This window comes from Cebidichthys violaceus, unplaced genomic scaffold, assembly GCF_023349555.1.
Source record: "Cebidichthys violaceus isolate CVI_PGR_0920_01 unplaced genomic scaffold, fCebVio1.0.p SCAF_30, whole genome shotgun sequence".
NCBI classification, from domain to species: domain Eukaryota; kingdom Metazoa; phylum Chordata; class Actinopteri; order Perciformes; family Stichaeidae; genus Cebidichthys; species Cebidichthys violaceus.
Genome location: NW_027176484.1, coordinates 2,622,976 through 2,645,568, shown reverse-complemented (window position 1 = coordinate 2,645,568; position 22,593 = coordinate 2,622,976). Strand labels below are relative to the sequence as shown.

The 22,593-nt window shown below is 41.0% G+C and overlaps 2 protein-coding genes across 4 annotated transcripts; both read left to right on the top strand.

Annotated features, from left to right (window-relative positions):
• The first annotated feature begins 335 nt into the window (after nucleotides 1-335).
• Nucleotides 336-10,271, top strand: LOC137882153 (membrane progestin receptor gamma-B-like). The gene is made up of 8 exons (XM_068724301.1): nucleotides 336-642; nucleotides 1,662-1,789; nucleotides 5,009-5,214; nucleotides 5,935-6,061; nucleotides 6,881-6,925; nucleotides 7,513-7,609; nucleotides 8,132-8,276; nucleotides 9,163-10,271. Exons 1-8 carry the CDS (start codon nucleotides 589-591, stop codon nucleotides 9,441-9,443), a joined length of 1,083 nt encoding a protein of 360 aa, XP_068580402.1. The 5' UTR covers nucleotides 336-588; the 3' UTR covers nucleotides 9,444-10,271.
• Nucleotides 10,272-10,998: 727 nt separating this feature from the next.
• On the top strand, nucleotides 10,999-22,220 carry LOC137882205 (kinesin-like protein KIF23). 3 transcript variants are annotated; one of them, XM_068724378.1, is made up of 23 exons: nucleotides 10,999-11,069; nucleotides 11,954-12,020; nucleotides 12,204-12,332; nucleotides 12,487-12,592; nucleotides 12,804-12,940; nucleotides 13,043-13,155; nucleotides 13,303-13,473; nucleotides 14,259-14,371; nucleotides 14,735-14,856; nucleotides 15,021-15,123; nucleotides 15,199-15,278; nucleotides 15,415-15,534; nucleotides 15,704-15,863; nucleotides 15,966-16,127; nucleotides 16,269-16,435; nucleotides 16,579-16,752; nucleotides 17,387-17,593; nucleotides 17,827-18,150; nucleotides 19,913-20,146; nucleotides 20,338-20,426; nucleotides 21,038-21,092; nucleotides 21,304-21,344; nucleotides 21,536-22,220. In XM_068724378.1, the coding sequence occupies exons 1-23, from the start codon at nucleotides 11,056-11,058 to the stop codon at nucleotides 21,549-21,551; spliced, it is 2,904 nt and encodes a 967-aa protein (XP_068580479.1). In that variant the 5' UTR covers nucleotides 10,999-11,055; the 3' UTR covers nucleotides 21,552-22,220. The 3 variants fall into 3 exon arrangements, with proteins under 3 accessions (XP_068580479.1, XP_068580480.1, XP_068580481.1); XM_068724379.1 differs by lacking the exon at nucleotides 17,827-18,150; XM_068724380.1 differs by lacking the exons at nucleotides 17,827-18,150; nucleotides 19,913-20,146.
• The last annotated feature ends 373 nt before the right edge of the window (nucleotides 22,221-22,593 follow it).

Genomic DNA, 22,593 nt, shown 5'->3' with positions numbered 1-22,593 from the left:
CTTTTTCCGCTGACAGTTTCTTTCAGGGGAAATGTTTAGACAATGTTAGCCTCAGTTGCAGACCGTTACAGTAATATCAATCGCAGCTGAAGGGAGATTTTTTATTTTTTTCATTTTTACTGAAACCTGTTGTACTGGTTTGACTGTCACCTCTTTGGGAGATAATTATGCAATTTCAAAAAGAAGAGATTTGTTTTGGACTCGTTATGTGAATGTTAAAATGTTGTGATCTGGAAAGACTCGTCTTCCATTTACACAATAATCCCGTGGCCAAAGAGCAGTTGTGTGTGTGTGTGTGTGTGTGTGTACATGCCTTTATGTGTGAGAGCATACACCTGTGTGCACATACCCTCCACCTCCAGAGACAGCAGCAGCAGAAGGAGGAGGAGGAGTAGGAGGAGGAGGAGGAGTTGCACAGGTACACTGGATATTCTCGCTGGGTTTGAAGAGGGTGGAGATGAAGGAGAGAAACCCGGAGAGCAGCATGGCAACCCAAACCTTATAAAGAATGAGGCACACCCCAGCGGGCAGCTTCAGTTCAGCGCCTCCCTGACAGCAGCAGCAGCAGCAGCAGCAGCAGCAGCAGTCATGCTCAGCCTCATCAAATTACCACAAGTCTTCACCATCAACCAAGTGCCCAAAGTAAGTTCATCTTCACTGGCATCTTCACTGGACATTTCATACGCTCAGACTGAGCTGGACTCAATTAGGGGGTCGAGTGTTGAGGAGGTAAATTAAAGGAGAGATATTCTGCTCATTTTCAGGGCCACACATGTATTTTGGGTTTCTACTAGAACATGTTTACATGCTTTAATGCTCAAAGAACTCTTTATTTTTCTCATACAGTCTGTCTGAATGTACCTGTATTCACCCTCTGTCCGTGTTTTAGCGCTTTTCAACAGAATTGCATTACTAGGCAACAGCTTTGGTCCATGTTTACTTCCTGTCAGCTGATGTCGTTGACATGCACTGCAACAGGAAATAGACTGGGATACGTTCAGAGAGTTCACCTTTAAAAACTGTGAAATGGTCTACATGCTGTGGAGCTGTGGCGTCACAATCAGACTGAAATCCTGACGGTTGGTTTAAAGACACAGTTTCTGAATGCTGGCTGTGTATTTCACCACAGCCTGAGGAGTTTGATCATTTCACAGTATTTATATAGCACTTACACCTGAATAATAATGATACAATTGAAAAGAATCACTAAATAAACATGAAACTCTAACTTGTTATAATATGGGACCTTTAAAAAAAAAAAGAAAATTAAAAGAACTTCAAGTCAAATACAAAATATTGTATTCGTTTTGCCCACAGAGTCACACTTTGACTTCCATCTTTAATGTTTAACTTCATGAAATACACATTATTGATTACTGCTGTGAGTTTGAGAGAGCTGCAAAAATATTGGCGCTTTGAACAAAAACTGCCAACATAACGTGAAGAAGTACTTTTCTTTCGAATAACTGTAACCATTTGATTTTGGGACTCCTCGGTGGAACCCCTTCTCAAACATGCAACACCTTGGTCGACAGAGATGTCCTCGTCTTGTGTATTTTGCTTTGATGAGAGACTTCTTCTGCCTCCGGAGCAGGAGAATAATAGCTTTCACAAATTTTGTCAAACCGGCTGAGGACTCACTAAGACGTTTCTCTCTCAAGGTTTTCCACGAGGACAGCATCATCTCCGGCTACCGACACCCCCGCAGCTCAGCCACCGACTGCATCCTGAGCCTCTTCCAGCTGACCAATGAGACGCTCAACATCTGGACCCACTTTTTGCCCACCTGGTAAACACTCTAAATGTGACGTGTCCCGAATGCATCGCAATTTTAAGAGCCATAAACGTGTGTTTGCTAGCTGTCGCGTCTTGCAGACCGGCATCATGTGACACACCTGAGGGAATGTTCGGTTGTTTTTGTTTCCTACTGTTTCGCAGGCCAGTGGTGGAGTTAGTAAGTTAAATTCACATTACTTTGCCTCTTCTGGAATTTTCCAAATTCCTACTTAAAGCAGAGCATTTGTTGTTTTCATACCAGTCACGAGACGCTGTTTGCCTTTGTGTTAAAAGGAATCTTGCACAGCTTGTTGAGCCTGTAGGTCAGACAGTAAGACATCATTTCAATGTGTGGTTTTACAGACTGACATTTTCTGAACTCTTTAGCTACTATCACACACATACCGAGGATTTATTATATCAGTTCTGGCACATTACCGACTAAAGGCCACCATTCATTTTTTACTGCTCATATCCAGAGTTACAGTATCTGTCTGATTGGTATTCATAGTATCTGTCAGTGAATTCATCCCGGTGCATATTTAGTACCATAAACGTACTCTTCAAGGTGTCAGGAGAGCAGTGGACTTTAATGAAGTCGTTGAGGATAGCGTGTGCAGTTGGCACAGGACACGTACTGTATGAGGTGGAATATGACTCAAAACAATATGAGAATGATTGTTTGTTTTGAAGACATAGATCCCAGCAATCATGTGTGTGTTCTAGTGACCTCCTGCAGCGCAGCAGGCATCCAGTCCAACAGGACTCTCAGAGTACAGCTGCATTCATACAGTATGCATTTATCCGTTATTCAGCTCATACATTTACTCAGCCTTTTTACCATACATTGTGAAAACATCAATTAATACTGTTTGGTACAACTGATGAAAGTCCACCTCATCAAAACAGTTTGACAACTCTGGAAAGCCTCGTTTTTATTGAGTTGAGAGAACAATTGGATTTGTCTGTTTTTAATTGAGTGTAGGCCCGCCCCCTCTTAGTCAACTAACTGGCCATTTTGGTCTTAGCTTCTTTAGTCGATTACTCATCCTTTAATGCTTTTTTTTCATGCTGAACGACTTATTCCCAATACATTTATGAACATATTTCTGGTAAGCACAAGATTTAAAGTGGTGCTTTGCTTGGTTCTTTGTGAAGAACTCAGTTTTACAGTTCTGTCGATGAAATCAACTGATTGATTTGTCGACAAAATCTTCGTCGGCTAAGAATGTTGAGGGCAGCCCGACTCTACATGTGTCGCAGAGGAGTCGCGGGGGTCTTCTCTCTGATTAACAGATTAAGAATCCTCTTCTTATCATCTTTGGAACACATTTAATCCTCACATTGCAAACCACGATCCACTGATCCATGTTTGAATGTGGCGGGTAGAAGAATCAGAAGCTGTAGGGCTTAGATTAGTCGCTGCGCACGGAGGAATCACTGCTTTACGAACTGGAAATCAACTGGTGACCATATAACTAAGCTCTTGGATCAACTTCAATTTTGTTTGCCTAACGTAAAACTTTCAAGAGGTCTAGACAAAAGAGTAACCAAGTGATGTAGTTAGTCATTTAAAGTTTGATGAAACAAACTCAAACTAAACTGAGTTGACACAACTTGTTGGCCCTACAATTTAGCAAACTTAAAATGACTTTGCAGCCTGATTTCTTTGAGTTTTCTCATATTCTTTACAGTGTATTGAGAGACTTAGGATGCAACACCTGTAGGAGCAGACAGCTCCTACAGGTCAGTTCAGCCTGAACAGCCTGAACAGCTCTCCAGCTGTTTAGGCTGAACAGCTGGAGAGGAAGAATGACAAAGATAGACAAGTTCAAGAACGAGGATGATTTCCTGCTAACATTGATCTGGAGCTTAAAGCAACATTTTTAACTTCTTCCAAGTTTAGCATCTCCTCTCTGTTTGACAAACACAGCATGACCGCATGAAGGTTAAATCCAAGACTTCACTGATGCAATTGTTTTTTTATTCTGTACATGTGTGTTTATGTGAGTAGATCTCATGATTTAAAGCTACTACAGAGGTTGCTGCCCCAAGGAGCCACGATGCACTTCCTCCCTGCTGAGATGCCAGTTGCTTTGACTGCATAGTCCAGGGACAAAGTGTGTGTGTGTGTGTGTGTGTGTGTGTGTGTGTGTGTGTGTGTGTGTGCGCGAGTGGCTGAGCGTTGAGCATATGCTAAGGTCACGTGGGTGTTTGTGTCTCGGGACTCGGCGCAGACCTACAGGCAAAGCCGCTAATGAGCAGATCTGTGCTCGAGGCTTATGAGTTGACTCAATTAGTTAACTGCTCAGTGACGGGGAAAAGCACAAATAATGATGATTTGTTAATGAGAGGCGTGGAAACGGACACACACGAGGCAACAACTATAATAAGACTGAGTTTTCTGTGTGGAACTGTTATGTAACTGAGAGTTACCAACAGATGCAGGGTTTAATTGAGCGACGCTTTGTTTTGACTACGTTGACAGGTACTGACAGGTACAGGGGAGTGTGCGTGTGTGTGTGTGTGTGTGTGTGTGTGTGTGTGTGTGTGTGTGTGTGTGTCATGGTTCGATGGTTCAGGGTTTACGTTCACCAAACGGAACTGCTTGAATGTTCCAGTTTGTTTTGGTTGGTTAAAAAAAAAACTTTCTTGCTCAGATTTTTAGATGAACACTCTCGTGTCCGTGCATGAGATAAGGAGCCTGTTAGCTTAGCTTAGCATAAAGACTAGAAGCAGAGGGAAACAGCTCGCATGGCTCTCTCCACATGTTTAGAAATATAACTACCAACACCTCGAAAGCTTAGCAATTATGTTATATTGTGTTTGCTTGATCCTTATACAAATAGAAATATTGAAATGACAAGTTGTGGTTTTATGCAAAGTTACTTGCAGAAATTATGATGTATAAATATCATACACCAAATGTTTAGCCACTCCTATATTATCTCTTATGTGTGCAAATACTCCTGCAATACTACCACTGATACCACTACAGTGTGACCGATAACGGCCTGAATTGAAGATAGAAACTGATCAGCTGTGTGCTTTTCACTGATTAAATACCTTCTATTGTAACAACTACTTTCATTTCTTAATGCGTTCATGCTATCAGACGTATAAAGTACCAATAAGACCTCACCAGCAGTGTTTTGCTTCTCTATCCACACACATAGATACTGCTGCATCCAATATAATCAAGTTAATGTGACCTCCTGTTTTCTCCTGGCAGGTACTTCCTATGGGAAGCAGTGACGGTGGTGTTGGTGCAGACAGCATGGAAGGACTCCTTCAGCTGGCCTCTGGTGATCCTCCTGCTCACCTGCTGCATTTACCCGCTGGCGTCGAGCCTCGCTCACACCTTCAGCAGCATGTCGGCGCGGGCGCGCCACATCTGCTTCTACTTCGACTACGCTGCCCTCAGTTTCTACAGCCTGGGTAAGTGTATGTGGTCAATAGGTCCAAGAGCGGCTATGTGTTATGCACTGAGCACTTACTCTACTATAACTTAACCTCTTAAAAACCCAGCTGACCGCATGGAGGATAGGATTAAGAGGTTAACAAGTTAGTGTCAGTAACTGAGTCAGGTGTGGCACTTAAGAGAAATGCATGGAGTGTCTTAAAATGTCTTAAACTCTGTATGTCTTTTTAAATTTTTAGAGAAATCTGACGATGAAGTGAAATCAAATTGAATCAAATCAAATATGCTGTCTTTGTCTGTGAACATAGAGGTAACAAAGGTCTGACTCTCAAACAATTACAAAAGTAAAAGGCATCAACAGAGAAACTCAAGCAGACTGCAGATTATTATTACCAGTTGGGATGTATAATCAATCCATACTTTTTTACGAGGATTTATTGTTTGCGTCTAAGTATTGATGGAAGTTAGTGATGGCGTTGAGTTGAATGTCTTTATATTAAAAAAACAAGTGTTTTTCATTTTCTGTCTTCCTCTTGTACATTTTGTAAATGGCGGTGGACAAAGTATCTGAAGTGTCCGCATACTTTCCCCGAACATAAAACAAACTGTGTTCAAAATGTATAATCGTGCGCTGTTTATTAATGTGTCCTGCTGTTTATTAATGTGTCCTGCTGTTTATTAATGTGTCCTGCTGTTTATTAATGTGTCCGGCTGTTTATTAATGTGTCCTGCTGCAGGCTCAGCAATCGTCTATTCAGCTTACGTTTTCCCGGACAAGTGGGTGAACGGCTTCTTCCACCGGTGCTACGTCCCCATCGCTGTGTTTAACACTGTCATCTGCACCGCCATGGCCTGCTACTCCAGGTACGGTGACAACACAGAGAACAATACACAGCAGTGTTCTCTTTTAGAGAAAAGACTAACCTAAGCATCCAGGTTTAACTCACAGAGCTTAGCATTCGGTCCTAAAATATAAATCTTACTACTTGGAACAGTTAGCATGTTAGCATGTTCATATGCTTAATGTTACACCTCAGCAAATTCATATTTAGTAGCTACATTAACATACAGTGTTCTCTTGTGTCCAGTGTCTTTATTTACTGTTGGTTTGACTTGTAAATAAGGATAATGTTAACATGTACCTCAAAAGTGTAGTCCTGGTCCAGAGGTACAGGAAGTAGGCTACTCAGATATTTTACGTAAGTAAAAGTAGCAGTACCACATGGTATAAATACTCTCTTACAAGTAAAAGTCCTTCATTCAAAATTTTGACTGAAGTAAAAGTACAAATATTCACATTAAAACTAATCATTACGCCAATTTCAGAAGATGATTGGATTCTAATTATTGATGCATTAATATGTTGATCCCCTTACCGTTATAGTTGGTACAGGTGGAGCTATTTACTGCACTTTATATTCTGCTGAGTTGTGAATAAATGTGTGATCACTGTGTTTGGCCGAATAACGCAGTGTTTTTTTTATCAAACGTGAACTAAAATGAGAAATATTAAGTTTGTAGGACCTTTGTCACTGAGGAGAAAGCTTCAAGTACACATTCTGTATCAAATCATCACTGTACCTCCTAACAATTAACACAATGTTATCTCTGCATGTACTGGATTCATGTTGGCTCCGTCCAGCTAATTTATTGTTCTTTTACTCATCTCTCCCCACTGCTAAGGCTTGGCCTACCATTTGTCCATTATAATCCTGACGTCGTAAAGAGGTAAAAAAAAAACCTATTCATTTATTAAAAATCTGCTCCTCCTATCGCTTCATCATTCTATCATAAATTGTGTTTATCGTGCCTGAAATGATGGCGGCAACAGATTCATGTAAAAATGTGCGATTATTATTGACACGCCTTCAGACCGACTTCATCCCACGGACATGTTTGACTTCTAAGAATTGAGCAACTCTCTGTTAAACACAATGGGTGTTACCTAAGCGTGACGATGGGGACCAGCCCTAAACAGTGCTTTAATCTAATTGTAGTTTCAGCTGGGCTGGTTAGAGGAGCTGACAAAAAGAGTGGCATAACGTGTTCTGTAACAACCTGACTCACTGACTTTAACTCTAAGAACAAAAAGTGTTCTGCTATTGAACAATATGGCCAAAATAACTCTTTAGATAAAAGACTTCTGTAAAGTATACCATTCATGTGCAGCGCAGAACACATGACATGTTAGTTCATTGTTTCATTTTTAAATCATTTATGTATTTCAGAGTTATTTGAACTACCTTTTTTTTTTTTAAGTGCGTGGACTTCTTTCCTGACATTTCCAGCTGCTGAACTTGTGTCTTTTATTTCAGATTCTCCGAGTGCCAGACTCCAAAGTTCAGCAAATGTTTCCGTGTTGTTGCCTTCACCTACCCCTACATGTTTGACCACATTCCTCTGTTCTACAGGGTAGGACCACATCTGTGCACCTCTCACACACACACACACACACACACACACACACACACACACACACACACACACGTGTCTTCACAAAACACACATCTGAAAGGATGTGTGTTTCCTAAGTGTCACAGATAACATTCAATATATCGGACATGATTTTTAAATCCAAATATTTTACTTCAATAATTTTTCTGCTTTTTTCATATGCATGACTTTATGTTACTGTAATGTCCATGACAAGGGTTATATTTGGTGTGATGTGATTTACAGTAATAATAAGCAGTAGTTAATGTTTTAATGCACAGTAAATGTGAGATATTACATATGATGTGAATCTGGTCAGTGAAAGAGGAACATTTGACACAGTCACCCTTGAGACTGGAACCACAGTTTTATGCTCCGCTAAGAGATACTTAACAAATGTGTTTATGCCACATTAAAACAAATTGAAGGTGATAAAAGTGGTAGAAATGGAGATAGCGTTATAATCTGTTGTAATCTGTTCCGTGTGTGTTGTGCTCACAGGTGTTTCTGTGTGAAGGAGACGGCTGCACAGACAATGACACCAACATGCTCCACTACAACCAGATCGCCTTGGCTCTCCTCACAGGCTTTCTGTTTGCCACACATTTACCTGAGCGGCTGGCGCCTGGCAGCTTCGACTACATAGGTGAGACTGATCTGAGGAGTGGCTGTTGTTGTTGTCATTAGCATGTTACGCATTGCTTTGTTTGCCCAGTGTGCCAACCACAGCCTCTACAGAGAATTATCACATGAGTCTACGGAGCGTTTCGCCGTCTTTGGGCAAATATGATTTAGCTTTACTGTTTTGATTCATTCTCACCGGTGTCATCGGCGTTGTTTCCCGTCACAGCTGGTTTTAAGCAAGAAAAACTCTCAAAACCCACTGCACACCACCAGCAGACAGAGTTAACAATTAGCTGGAGATCATAATGGAGCAGCTAAAGAGACAGATATTTCCCTCAAGAGTAGGTGAAGACCAAAACAGAGCTAAAAGGAGGGTGCTAACAAATGTTGCTTCGTATTTGCTGGATGTTTTCAATAAGTCATAACAACTTATGGTGATGCTATGTCAGTGTTGTGCTTTTTCACGGCCAAAAAAGTAGTTAAAGCAGGATCAAATTATACACGTACGGTATATCTACCTCTGTGTTTTAAACTTGTAGCAACTTGTCTTATAAAGGTATGAAACAATAACAAAAAATGGCGTGAGAGGTTTGCCATAATGATACATTCATGATGATCTTACACTATTGTCTTGTATAGCTTTTGAATGAAGTGTTTTTAACAGCTCCCTGTCGACTGTCACATTTCTTAGCCCTCTACACCACTGGAGTCACATTAACACATGCAATGCTTTCTCATTTGTGTTAATCATTGTGAGATAATGATAATCTATAACCACCTCCACGTTTTCTGTTGAAATCAGTTGGCAGTGTGTTGAAATGGGAGTTGTTTCCAACTGTGACTTTTTTTTTTTTTTTTTTCACTTGTGCCGCCTGAACTCAAACACGACTCGACTGCTCCCCCTGCAGGTCACAGCCATCAACTCTTCCACGTGTGCGGCATCCTCGCCACCCACTTCCAGATGAAGGCCGTTCAACAGGACATGGTGGCACGGCGCCCCTGGCTCCTTGAACACTCCATGCCCGTCACCTTCGTCAACTCAGTGGGTGCAGCGCTGCTCTGTGTGGTGGTGAACTTGACCATCATCTTCCTCTACAGTCTACCTCTCCTCTCTGCTCCAGCCTGTCAAGAAAAGAAACACGACAAAGGGGCAAAGAAAGCCTCAGCCAGGGTCTGCCTCTGCTCCTAAACCTCCGGCTTCTTAAAATCCCAGATGGTCACATACAGATGTGGGAAAAGAGTGCATTATGGGTGATAGAACAACATTTGAAAGATCATAGTTGAGCCATGAGGAGCTGATGCAGTGTAACTTGCAGTCGACACTAAACTCGAGGTGGTATTCATCCTTAAGACGTCACTCTGATGACTGCTGCTACATGTGTGGGTAAAAAGGGCGTATGTTGCACAAACATACAATGGAAATTAAAGAAAATGTTTGTTACTATTACATGTAATGAACCTAAATGTTTCTAAGGAAACTGTTTTCTACTAAAAGCTACAAAAGTAGCATGTTTGCTACTGTGAGGAAGTGCTGTCTATCTTAATACAGCTCAGCTCTCTGATTCCCACACGTGGGGTATGAGGAGAATGTCAGCTGCAGGGAACAATCACTGTGTCAAATTCAAAATGTTAATTTCACTCTCAATTTCAGATTGTAGTGCTGCATTTAGACACTGCGCCTGTTCATCTTTATAGAGCTTGTGCTTGTACACAGCCTATTGGATTGTACTGCCTTGTACATCACTCACATACTGACACACATGACAAGACAAAGGAGACAGTTATGACAAGGGAAGAAAATGTTTTTTCTGTTGAGTTTGAGCAGCCTGCACAGTAGGAAGTCAACAAATTCAAAGTGTAGGTACTTTTAAAGTAAAATATAAGCCTGATACAGAGAAAATGTTTTCAGAATATTTTCCTCATATGATTGCTGTCTCTGTTCCCTACCACAATGTGCTTTTGATGCAAAACTGAAAGTATTTTTCTACAATGTTATTTATTTTCAAATAAACTATAAACCAAACTTACCTGTGTGTCAGTTTATTAAAACAGTTTTTTTTAAAGAATAAAACAGTCAAGGAAAGTCCATTTTGTCTTGGCGGAGATTGTTTCAATTCATTTTTGAATTGAATGAAACTATCATAAACATAAATACAGTAACATATACATGTATAAGAACAAGAAGCAAAGCATAGTGCTATGAAATTATATTACAATTCATAGTGGTACAGCATAATGCTGTGAACTGTTTATAAATTAATATATGAGAAATAAATGGAACTAAAAATGTACAGTCAAGTCATTTTAAACAATGTGCTCATTTTGTTTTCTTTTTCTGCAATTCAGCAACAACGTTGGTATATAAGTGAATAACATTAATATAGTGACTAATTATGAGATTTGTTTGTATGTAGAATTTGTTGCAAATAATAACCAATAAGATAAAATTCCGGTACGTTGCACGTTTTAAAATTGTATTTCATACAGTAAATAATATTTAATAAAATAAAATAATATTTGAGTAGCTTCCTAGCATTACAAGTAGTGTGTTGTAGTACTTTATTAGTGTACCGTGAGTTATTTTATGTTCAAATAAAATGTAGTTTCTTTGTTTACGTCACATTCAGTTAGTTGTAATCGAGCAAAGATCTGGGAGGCGGGACTTCCGCTGCTGACCACCCGTGTCATGCTCTGTGATTGGTTGAAATATTAGCGACTCGGAAAAACGTTTTACAGAGGGAATTTTCAAATCGTGAAGAGGCGCTCTGTGTTCAGTGGAGAGGAGTCTAACAACACAAACAATGCAGAGACCAAAGTGAGTATTACCATCTTTTTTTATGTACTTATGTACTTAACACGATAAACGGCTAACAAGCTACAGCTATGCATTGTGGTAGCAATATGAACCAGGTAACGTTAGCACACGTAGCGGTTGTTCAGAAGAAAAAGAGTGTTAGCTTCATACTGTTAGCATAGCTCTCTGTCCAGTGCTAACGAGGTGACTAACGTTATAAAGGTCAATATATCGGTGTATTACAGCTCATTTATCCACCAATGTGTGTTATGTGTCCATGGAAAAAGTCTGCACGTTATCCAGCTTTAGTTAGCTTAACGTTGAAGAGGCAAATATTATGTTAAGTTCATATTTCTCTTGATTGTCACCTGTGAATTGTCGTTAGCAAGTTTCACCTGTGCTGATTTAGCTAACTTAACGTCAGTTATCGTAACGTTAACGGATAATAAAGCGAGTAGATCACGTAACGCGTTACATAGAGCGTTATATAGAGATATCTGTATCATAGAATATGGTACTATATGGCCAAAACTATGGGGACACTTTTTTTTTTTTAATTTACAAAAGTAATTTTAAACATACCTGTGTAGCTTTAAGCATATGTACGTTTGGTCTCGGTTCATATTTAGAGGAATCCTAATGTTAAAAGTTTTTACAACTTTGTGGAAAGTCTTCTCTGGTCTCTACATGAAGATGCACGAAGCCATAAAGAAATATGTTTCTGAGTTTGGTGTGGTGGAGTTTTTGAGGATGAATTGGACCACAGAGTGTGAGCTACTTAATGTTCAGCCGTCACCATTGTGTGAGTTACTCAGGTGAACTATCAGGATTATTGATGAGGCGATGTGTCTGATTAATTTAATGCAGCGTGCATTGTTGATTCTGTATTTCTTCATCACTCACAGCAAAGCCAAGACTCCTCGGAGGCCTGGCCAAAAAAAGACATCCAACACAGAGAAAGATCCTGTTGGAGTAAGTGAACCATTCTTACTTTGTTACTCTTCAAACTTAAATTAAACCAGACAGTCAAAAGTAGAGTCTCACAAACACAACACCAAGTCAGGAGGCATTTGTGTCAAATTAGGTTTATCTGAATGTATTCCAGTTGTGATGGCGTCATCCCCGTAGACCTCATCTGTTCCTTCATGTTTGTAGGTTTACTGTCGTATACGTCCTCTTGGAGCCGAAAATGAGGAATGTTGTGTTGAGATGATCAGCAGCTCCACTATTCAGCTCCATGCTCCTGATGGCCTTAAAGCCAACCGCAACGGGGAATACAAAGAGGTAAGTGTGCCGCCGCCCTCCCTCAGCGGTATTTGATTTGTCATAATTAACAAAAAACAAACATCTATAACTGTGATTTAGTCACAGTAGAGACCTGATACTTTCTTGGTATATGACATGATGATTTACATGTATTTTCTGTTTTATCCTTTAGACACAGTACTCATTTAAAAAAGTATTTGGTATTAATACCACTCAAATGGAGCTGTTTGAGGATGTGGCCAAGCCTCTGATAGAGGACCTTATTCATTGTAAAAATGGTAAGTGACTTTCAGTTTTTAATGAGGAACTGTGCAGAATCCCATCCATTGATTTTTTTTTTGTTTTGTTTTGTTTTGTATCCTCTCCAGTGAAACCCCTGCAGAGCACTGACCACAGCACACAATCCCTAATATATAATCTATTATCTACAGCAGCCCTAATCCTCTGTGTGGGACGTGGTTATGTGATGGTGATATTCCATGTTCACAGGTCTGCTGTTTACGTATGGCGTTACTGGAAGTGGTAAGACCTTCACCATGACCGGCTCACCTGGTGAAGGTGGACTCCTCCCCCGCTCTCTAGACATACTCTTCAACACCATCGGCCCCTTTCAGGCCAAACGATTTGTAAGGATTTTTTGCCTATTTGGTCTTCAAAAAACAAAAATTACATTTTAGGAGATTGTAGGTAATGTTTTTTTTTTTTTTCTCTTTTTTAATCTTCATCAGGTGTTTAAACCAGATGATAAAAATGGGATGGAGATCCAGGGACAAGTTGATGCTCTCCTGGAGAGACAGAAGCGAGACAATCAGCAGTCTGTGCCCAAAACGACATCCTCCAGGTAACTGAGTAACTTTATTTCACTTTTTACTTTCTATACTATTTATGGTGTTTATACTTATGCTAATTTGAGGGAACTGAATGTAAAGTACGCGTTCGCTGCCGTTTAATGATGTCTCTTTTCTTTTCTTTCGGTTTATTTCTCCAGGCAGAAGGCTGACCCAGAGTTCGCGGATATGATCAGCTCAGAGGAGGCGTGCAGATATGAGAACGTGGATGAAGACTGTTGTTACAGCGTATTTGTGTCCTACATCGAGATCTACAACAACTACATCTATGATCTCCTCGAAGACGCTCCGTTTGACCCCATCAGACCAAAGTAAGAGACAGCTTTTCAAACCTCTGTGTGCTTTTCTTTGAAACGCAATGTCAATTTTTGGTGATTGTCTTTTACAACGCATATTTGTATCCAGGTTTATTTTTGGTGCATTTCATAAAAAGATGGCTCTGCAGTAAATGAATAGCAATAAGTGTGATCTGTAAATGTTTAGTTCTGCAACCAGTCGTGTCTCCGTGACGACCACTTTGATGCCTTTCACGTATGTGCTGAATAAGTTCAGTGAGACACTTTGTGTGTGTGTGTGTGTGTGTGTGTGTGTGTGTGTGTGTGTGTGTGTGTGTGTGTGTGTGTGTGTGTGTGTGTGTGTGTGTGTGTGTGTGTGTGTGTGTGGACAAGATGCACTTTTAAAACTCCTGTTTTTGTTAGGTGGCTCGGTGGAGGCACGCCTGTACGGAACAATGAGTTCATGTATGTGGCCGGTGAACGTACCTGAGGCGGTTTATTCGTACCTTGGCTGTAGCTGCTGTCACATCGGCCTTCAGTGCATTTCCATCCCATTAATCCAAAGCCCTGCAAATAGCATACATGTAGCTTTTGTGTCATTTTGGTGGCTTCGAGGATCGGCTCCCTGCTGTTAGCGTGGAGACGCATAACTTCCCTGAATGGCTCAAAACTTGCATGCGTCTGTATCCCTGAATGTGTCCCATAGATTTTATTTGAACGTTACCACTAACTGTCATTTTAGCTCTGGCTGCTTGTCTCACTAAAGCGACGCATCATTGTGTTGCATTGTGTTTTTAATTATTGTCATCAACTCGTTTCAGAGCTCCTCAATCCAAGATCCTCCGCGAAGATCAGAATCATAACATGTACGTTGCCAGCTGCACCGAAGTTGAGGTCAAGTCGACGGAGGAGGCCTTTGAAGTCTTTTGGAAAGGTGAGCGGTAATAATGACTCTCTTATAGTGGCTTTGTATTATATTCCATGTTGTTATTATGTGTGTGCAGACATGCAGACCAATTTAAATTACAAAGTGTGGCACTGCAAGCTTTTACATTTATGTTAAATGTTTTTCATTCTTTAATTTTGTATCTTCTCTTCCTAGAAACAGGTAGAATGTTGTTGTGAGATGATGCTCGACCGTTATCAGCGTTCATATTCTGTTAACCAATCAAACCAGCAGGAACAATTAGACAAAGCAGTACATTTGTTGACTCTATAAAGTAACGATGTGACTGTTGTTGTTGTTGTTGTTGTTGTTGTCACACACTGTGTTAATGAGGCTCTGCTGTTTCTCCAGGACAAAAGAAAAGGAGGATAGCCAACACCGAACTGAACCGTGAATCCAGTCGCTCACACAGCGTGTTCACAGTGAAGTTGGCCCAGGCACCACTTGATGCTGACGGGGACCACATTCTGCAGGTGACATGCAGTCGCATCATTTATTGTTGTTGTTGAAATATGTTTGTTTGTTTCTATGATGAATGTTTAGTCCAAGATAGCCAGTGAATCGTTTGTGTTTTCATGCGTCGCAAAGGATTCCAGCCGATGTTTGTCGACGCTAACGGCGTGTTTTTGAATTGCAGGACAAAAACCAGGTGAATGTGAGCCAGCTGTGTCTGGTTGACCTGGCTGGCAGTGAGCGCACCAGCAGAACCAGAGCAGAGGGAAACCGCCTCCGCGAAGCAGGTCAGTTCATTTCTCACTGTGGGCTTCTGTCTAAAGTTCAAACCCAACACGTCTCTAGTAATGTGTCGTCTCCAGGTAATATTAACCAGTCCCTGATGACACTGCGCACATGTATGGAAGTCCTGCGTGAAAACCAGATGTGTGGAACTAATAAGGTTGGTATTTTAATCATCTGTTCTTCACCGTGTCATCTTATTTGTTTTATTTCTATGAACAGGAATATTTCAAAATCTCGCTTGTGATCATTTTCCAGTCGGTGGAGCTTCACAGAGCCTTTTTATTTTCTTCCAGATGGTGCCATACAGGGACTCTAAAGTCACACATCTGTTTAAAAACTACTTTGATGGAGAAGGAAAAGTCAGGATGATTGTGTGTGTCAACCCAAAGGCGGATGATTATGACGAAACAATGGTAAGACATTGTATTTGTGTTGCAGAATAGTTTGAATGTAAAGTCTTGTGTCTTTATTCTCAGTAGCTTTTCCAGGAGAAAAGTCCTCTTATCCTTTTGCAAAGCTGAACTGTCATGGAGACTGTTGGCCAGGGTGTTCCTAATGGTATTTCTGTTGTATGTGCTGCAGCTGGTCATGCGTTTCGCAGAGATGACCCAGGAGGTGGAGGTGGCGCGGCCGATTGACCGGCCAATCTGTGGCCTCGCCGCGGGACGCAGACACCGAAACCGCGCCTTCAAAGATGAGCTGTCGCGTCGCCTGGAGGAGCGAGGAGGTCCAAGTAATGCCGGTAAATCGCCCTCTCAAATCTGCACTGCTTGCTCTTTGTGCTCGTATTGTATTCTTACATTTTTACAAATGTTCCTTGCCTTGTTCTTTTTCCCCACTGTAGGTGACCCAGCTCTCCTGAATCAGCTCATGGAAAGCCTTCCCGCCCTGCCTCATTTTGAGCTGGTGGACCCAGCTGATGATCACTCGTTGCCCCGCCTGATTGAGATCCTGGAACAGAGGCTTCGTGTCCGTCAGATGATGGCAGGGCAGTTTGACAAAACTGGTATTGGTCCATTTTCTAAGCCATATATAATCTGTCTGGTTTATAGAGAACCTGTTTCTTGAAGGTTTTTCTGGTCACCGAGTGTTTTTATTTTCAATATTGTAGCTCGGCAGCTTGCATTCATTTGTTTTTCTCCCACAGCAAATACACTGAAGTCCATGATTCAGCAGTTTGACGGTCAGCTCAATGCGAAGGAGACGGTCCTCCATGATCAACGATGCAAACTGAGCGAGAAAGAGAAAGTCATCATCAGCCAGAGGACGGAGCTAGAACGACTGGAGAAGAAATCCAAAACGCTGGAATACAAGGTGTCTCCCTGACTTATAAAACTCTCTTCTTCTCTGTTCTTCATTCTTCTGTGAATTCACTCTTTAAGAGAAGCTTGTATTTACTGTTTTAACCCCCCCCCCCCCCCCCCCACCACCCTCACACTGCTGGTCCTCCTCCTCAGATCGATATCCTGCAGAAGACGACGGACATGTACGAGCAGGACAAGCGTTCACTTCGGCAAGAGCTGGAGACGCGGGAGCAGCGGCTCCAGAGAGAGCTGACCGACAGGAGGCGCATGGAGCAGCGCATGAACGGCATGATGACGGACACCAAGCTCAAGTGGGAGAAGGAGTGTGTAAGTGGAGCGATTAACAGCAGCCCTGCTTTACTCTGGTTACTCCTCCCTGTGAATGAGAGATCGTTTAATATCAGCGCAGAGAATGACAAACTATGATTATATACTTGTTGTGGCCGATACAGATCCGATGACAAATATTATTACAAATGTGAAGAAAATGAATACCTATGTAGGTTTAATGTTTATTTTTCTACTATAAGAGCAATATTTAGAAACCTTCATTGTCTCTAGAATAAAGAACACATTTATTAATTTATTGTAGACTTACACTAATTAATCCATAACAAAATGTACATTTTTACCAGCCACTGATATATCATATATTCCCAAAAATACTAATGCAAGTAACATGATTCCTTTTTTTAATACAATAAAACTTAAACAAAAAAGCTCTGGCGCTGTGACAGATTTTAGTCAAATTTTAAAAGAAAATCACAATTCTTCAAACCTTCATCAGTTAATATTAATTTACTATCTGCGGTGAAAGACCTTTGTGGCTTGTAAAAATCTAACCGATTGTTCATTTAAAAACAAGAAATGCGAGACGCACTACCTCCCAGAGAATTGACTCCTAGGATTAGATGATGAGACTGTTCTTTCTATGGCTCCCCCGCTGGTGTTTCCTAATTAGGAGAGGCGAGTGAACGCCAAGCAGCTGGAGATGCAGAACAAGTTGTGGGTGAAGGACGAGAAGCTGAAGCAGCTAAAGGCCATAGTGACGGAGAGCAGCGCCGTCGGTGGGTTCCCCTCCGAGCGTCCGGAGAAACCCGAGAGGCCCTCCAGGGAGCGAGATCACAACATGGGCCAGAAGAGGTCTGCCTCGCCATCACCACTTCCTGTGAGTCATTTACTCTGGAGCGCTGCCTCTTCCGTCAGTGTGCACTTCAACATTCTCTTGTGAATCTTGGAAATTTTGCGTGCCACTACTTATTATTGTAAAAAAAGATTTCTATGCTTCCTGTACACAGCATCGTCTTTTTCTGTATCACCCTGTTGTTGTTGTTGTGTTTGTGTTCATCTGGAGCCCCTAACATCCACAATGCTTGGCCCCGTTCCCTCATCACTTTTCAGGACTTCAACCAAACTCCCTCCCACCAAACTCGAGCCAATGTTAGGGCAGTTCAGGACGCTTACCCCAACACCACCTCCTCCTCCTCCTCCTCCTCAGCCTATCCCTCAGTAGCCTCCTGCATCTCTGATTGGGAGCACAGGCTCCCTGTAGACTCAAGCAGCCAAGCTAGGAACTCTGGGACTCCGCAGTACAGGAGCCGCACTCCCGCCCCATGCCACGGCACCAGCAGCGTGGGCCGCAGGAGAGGCCAGCGCTGGGCCGCAGAGACCGAGGCCCCTGCCACCACTCTGGTCTATGGGCTAGACCTAGAGGCAGGCACAAGGGTTAGTGTGTGTAATGGAGCCTAGATGTTCTCAGCGGTGTGTTTTTTGGTTTTGTCTCTGCAAGCCTGTAGTTCAAGGCTCGCCTTTTAGTGTAGAACTGCTCCCGTATTGGTATCAGTAGACATCTGCTTGTTTTAGAAATGCATCAAGTAGAAGCGCTGCATCAGTGTCGCCTGGTGACCTGCATCTAAAGCCTCCGTAGTAGCAGTAGTTACTTCATGTCTGTGGTGCTTTCTGTCGCTTGTCGCCAACTGCTCTCTAGAATAGTTGTTCCTTGTACTGTTTCATCACATTCAGTAGCAACACTTCAAATGGACCGTCGCCACTAAAAATACACACACACACACACACACACACACACACATGCGCTTCCATGCAGCAGCATTGCACATTTTAGAAGACTGATGCAAAAAAAGTTGCTTGTTTATTTATCAGATATTCAAAGAAATTAGTTAAAGAAAAAAAAAAACACGTAAAACCTAAAACGTCATTGCACTCCATGTTGGTGTTGGTCTCTGTATGGAGTGATTTGATGCGTCACTCAACACTGACGCTTCTCAGTGTACTCCGCTTGCACAAACATCTCCAGTGTGTTTCTAAAATGGAAGAATCTGTCCATCTAGTTTCCATCGCGTGCAGACTTCTCATGTCGTCATGGGAGTGAAAGACATGATGCCTGGTTTTGGTTTCCCCACGTGGACAAATGAGCTACAACCTTTACTTGACTCAATGGACCACAGTTAGAAATGCTATGACTGTACACACATGTGCACCAAACCCACTAACTCAAACCTGCAGTTTCAGATGCAGAGTCTTGGTTTCTCACAAAATATGCACATGTGTAGCCGTTTGGTTCTTTTGGTCAAAACTCGAGTCATTCCTTTTTGATTTGCTTCGTCTTTCAAAATAGTTTTACAGAGCCTGGCTCCAGACTTCTGGATTGTAGCCTATATATATATATATATATATATATATATATATATATATATATATATATATATATATATATATATATATATATATATATATATATATATATATATATATATATATATATATATATATATATATATATATATATATATATATATATATATATATATATATATATATATATATATATATATATATATATATTTTTTTTTTTTTTTTCTCATTCTGATTATCAGGCTGATTTTTCCCACTACTAAGCAGAGATCAGATCTCCTGTTCCTTATCGACCTGCTCCGTATGTCTGGACCAAAGCTCTTTGGTCTTAGACGTCACTGAATCAGTTGCCATTGTTTACCAAAAAGTTGTCACCGCCGTGTACGTTTTAAGAATACATTCTGTAAACCACATCTGTATTTTTGTCTGCATGTTGTCTAAACCTCATTTCCTCACTGCTTTGCACGTTGATTCTTATTCTCACTCTACTGGGCTCTCTCTAATGCAGCGGGTGCTTTTTAGTGACTCGATGAAAACGTGTACTGCTGGAAGGCCAGATTATTGTTTGGTGTGAGATTTGAGTCGACATATTGAGGGGTTCCAATACCACGGACATACTTATGCCCCCAGGATTTAATATTCAAACCTCTGTAGAGGGACGTGTCCCTGTCCCTGTCCCTCTTGGACTTCCAGCAGTACATGTGTTTTCAACCCAAGCTAACACCCTCTCACGATCAACCGTCGCTACTAATCCCCAACAAACTTGAAATGGTCCCCGCTGGTGTCACATGTGAATAACCTGTCGGATTTGTTTCTCCCACGCTGGGATCACCAGACGGCCCTTCCGGTTCATCCCACTCACAGGCGCTCACACTCTGCGGGTGGGGACAAATGGGTAGACCACAAACCGCGCTCTAATTTGGACCTAGACACTGTCATGCAGCCAATCTTGCCCAATGCAATCAAGGTGTCGACCCCGAATGAGAAAGCTCTGTCCAAATGCAACAAGTATGTGCTTAGACACCAAGAGCTCGCCTCAGACGGGGAGATCGAGACCAAATTGATCAAGGTAAAAATGACTTAATTGCTTAATTTGAGACTTCTGATTTAATTTTTTTAACTTGCATGAATTTGATCACATTTCTGTTTTGATTTCACGTTCACGTCCTGTTTTGTATTCTACTGGTGCAGCGGCCGTTCCTGTATTCTCCCCTGGACGTTTGTGAGTTTTTGTTTTTGTTTTTTTTTTAACTTCCTCAGGGCGATGTTTTAAAGACGAGAAGCGGAGGACAGGCTGTGCAGTTCACTGACATTGAGACACTAAAACAAGAGTGCCCAACTTCATCAAGGTACAGCATTGTCCCGAGTACTGCACAGCGGTGACGTAACATAAAACAGCTGTTAATCAGGCAGTAACTTGACATGCCGTCGTGGCATTTCAGGTCCAATCATAGGTTTAGGTGCCACATACCTTTTTTCCCTTGCTGCAAGAAGTCTTACAATTTACACATTTGAATAGAGGATTTTTGGGGAGGTGGAAATTGGGAAAGACATTGAATTTAAGATGCACCAAAAGGCAGCTGCACAGGGCCAGTGGAGTTGCTTTTAGTCGTACACGGAGGTTTATATGGGCGTAAAAAGAATTGGTTGGAAAGGCACAAACATCCGGTTAATTTAATTGTGTTTTACAGTTTCACACTTAAAGATACATCTCTGAAAGAAAAGTGTTTGTCTCTCTCCTCCCACAAACTGTTGGGTTGACACCAAAATCTGTACCTGCAATATATAATCTAGTTATTTTGTAAGTTGATACTGAGCAGGTAAAATGTCATTAAGTTCATGTGAAGAACTTTGGAGAGTTTACAGACATTAATTTACCTCATTGAATACACGTCAACACATTCTGATAACTTCTATTGTGAGTCTTTTGCAAAAGGAAGTTTATATGTTTTTGTTTCAGTCGCAAGAGGCGCTCTGGAGAAGGAGCGGCTCAGACGGAGGACATAGAGAACTGGGTACGCTCCTAATTCATTCTGTTACTTTTAACCATTGCTCTCTGCTCATTTAGTGTGTTACACGTCCTCAGGTATCAATGTTTAGGGTCTTTAGCCAGTCATATTTTTTAAAATTAAAATACGTTTTTGTTTTTTTTAATAATTTGGATAAATTCGTGTGCATATCCTTATTTCATGTGTGAGCATTCTTCAACTTCTTCCCTCCCATCAGGCTCCAGTGGCAAACACCAGTTCAGGCTTTGGGTATCAAAAGTAAGTGTGTGTGTGTGTGTGTGTGTGTGTGTGTGTGTGTGTGTGTGTGTGTGTGTGTGTGTGTGTGTGTGTGTGTGTGTGTGTGTGTGTGTGTGTGTGTGTGTGTGTGTGTGTGTGTGTGTGTGTGTGTGTGTCTTGGATTTAAAATTAAGTTTATTGAGGTTTGTGCTTTTTTCTTCTTCTTCTTCCAGACGCAGGAAGCCTTAAGCTGCCGGACATATGAAGAAACTTTTTTCTTCCTGAAAACATGCAAGGAATGCTGACTATCGGAGCAGTGAAGGGACCGCCATGTGACTCTATGCATCTTTATTTGAGGCTGAGCATTTTTCTATTATGACTGATTGTATTACAAATTATTAGGGTGCCATTCTAATTGGATCATATTCAAAATGGCGTTGATTTATGAATCTAGAATGTGTCTATTGTAATTGTAATTTGCTGGATTAATGTATTTTTTTTTGTTTTTCAATGCTAGAATGATAACTTCTTAAGGATATGGATATATTAAGTAACCCAAAATGAATATCCTATGATAAATGTAATGCTTTTTTACTTAATCTTTTCTACCGCTGCCCAAAGACAAGAACATTTGAGCTTTTGAACAAACTTTTTTTTTTTTTTTTTTTCCCTCTCAAGGGTCTCTCATTTATTGGATGTTACACTGAGCTTATGGCTGATAACAAAAAGTAAAGCACAGAACAGTTGTTTTAGAATTACAATGTGCAAACCTGTAAATATAGAGCTGTTAAGTGGGTTTTTGCTAAAAATCAATCTCGGACTAACTGAATATATTATGAAGTGTTTTACTTCTGCTTATTGAAACGGCTCCTCCTGAGATGTGGAACACTAGACCCTTTTTGCTGGCATTAAATTTATTCAAACACCAAGCGTCTCCATAATGGTTTCTCATTTCATGAAGACAGACGGGTTTTAAGTCTCCATCTTTAAGGCCTTCAGCATATCCAAAAGACATCTTTTATAAACATATGGCAGTTTTGTTACAGTTAATCTTAACGTTTAAAGCAGCTGTAAATGTATTGGTATTGGAAGGTTCTCCACCTGTTTGATCGGAGCAGAGAGAAAAACAAGGCAAACTAATTGAATGGTGTGTAGCTAGAATATTTCGTTTAGTATCTGCGTTACTTTGACTAAATGAAAAATACATTGTATAGATTGTGGGATCCCAGTTATGAGAATATTGAATAGCATGAAGAAATAAAATGCATCTATGTTACACTGGAAATGTATA

Coding starts and splice junctions, on each gene's coding strand:
- LOC137882205 (XM_068724378.1), top strand. Junction 12,333..12,486: donor GCAACGGGGAATACAAAGAG/GTAAGTGTGCCG, acceptor TTTATCCTTTAG/ACACAGTACTCATTTAAAAA. Junction 18,151..19,912: donor ACCTAGAGGCAGGCACAAGG/GTTAGTGTGTGT, acceptor TGGGATCACCAG/ACGGCCCTTCCGGTTCATCC.
- LOC137882153 (XM_068724301.1), top strand. CDS start 589: ATGCTCAGCCTCATCAAATTACCACAAGTCTTCACCATCAACCAAGTG. Junction 1,790..5,008: donor ACCCACTTTTTGCCCACCTG/GTAAACACTCTA, acceptor TTCTCCTGGCAG/GTACTTCCTATGGGAAGCAG. Junction 6,062..6,880: donor GCCATGGCCTGCTACTCCAG/GTACGGTGACAA, acceptor CCCACTGCTAAG/GCTTGGCCTACCATTTGTCC.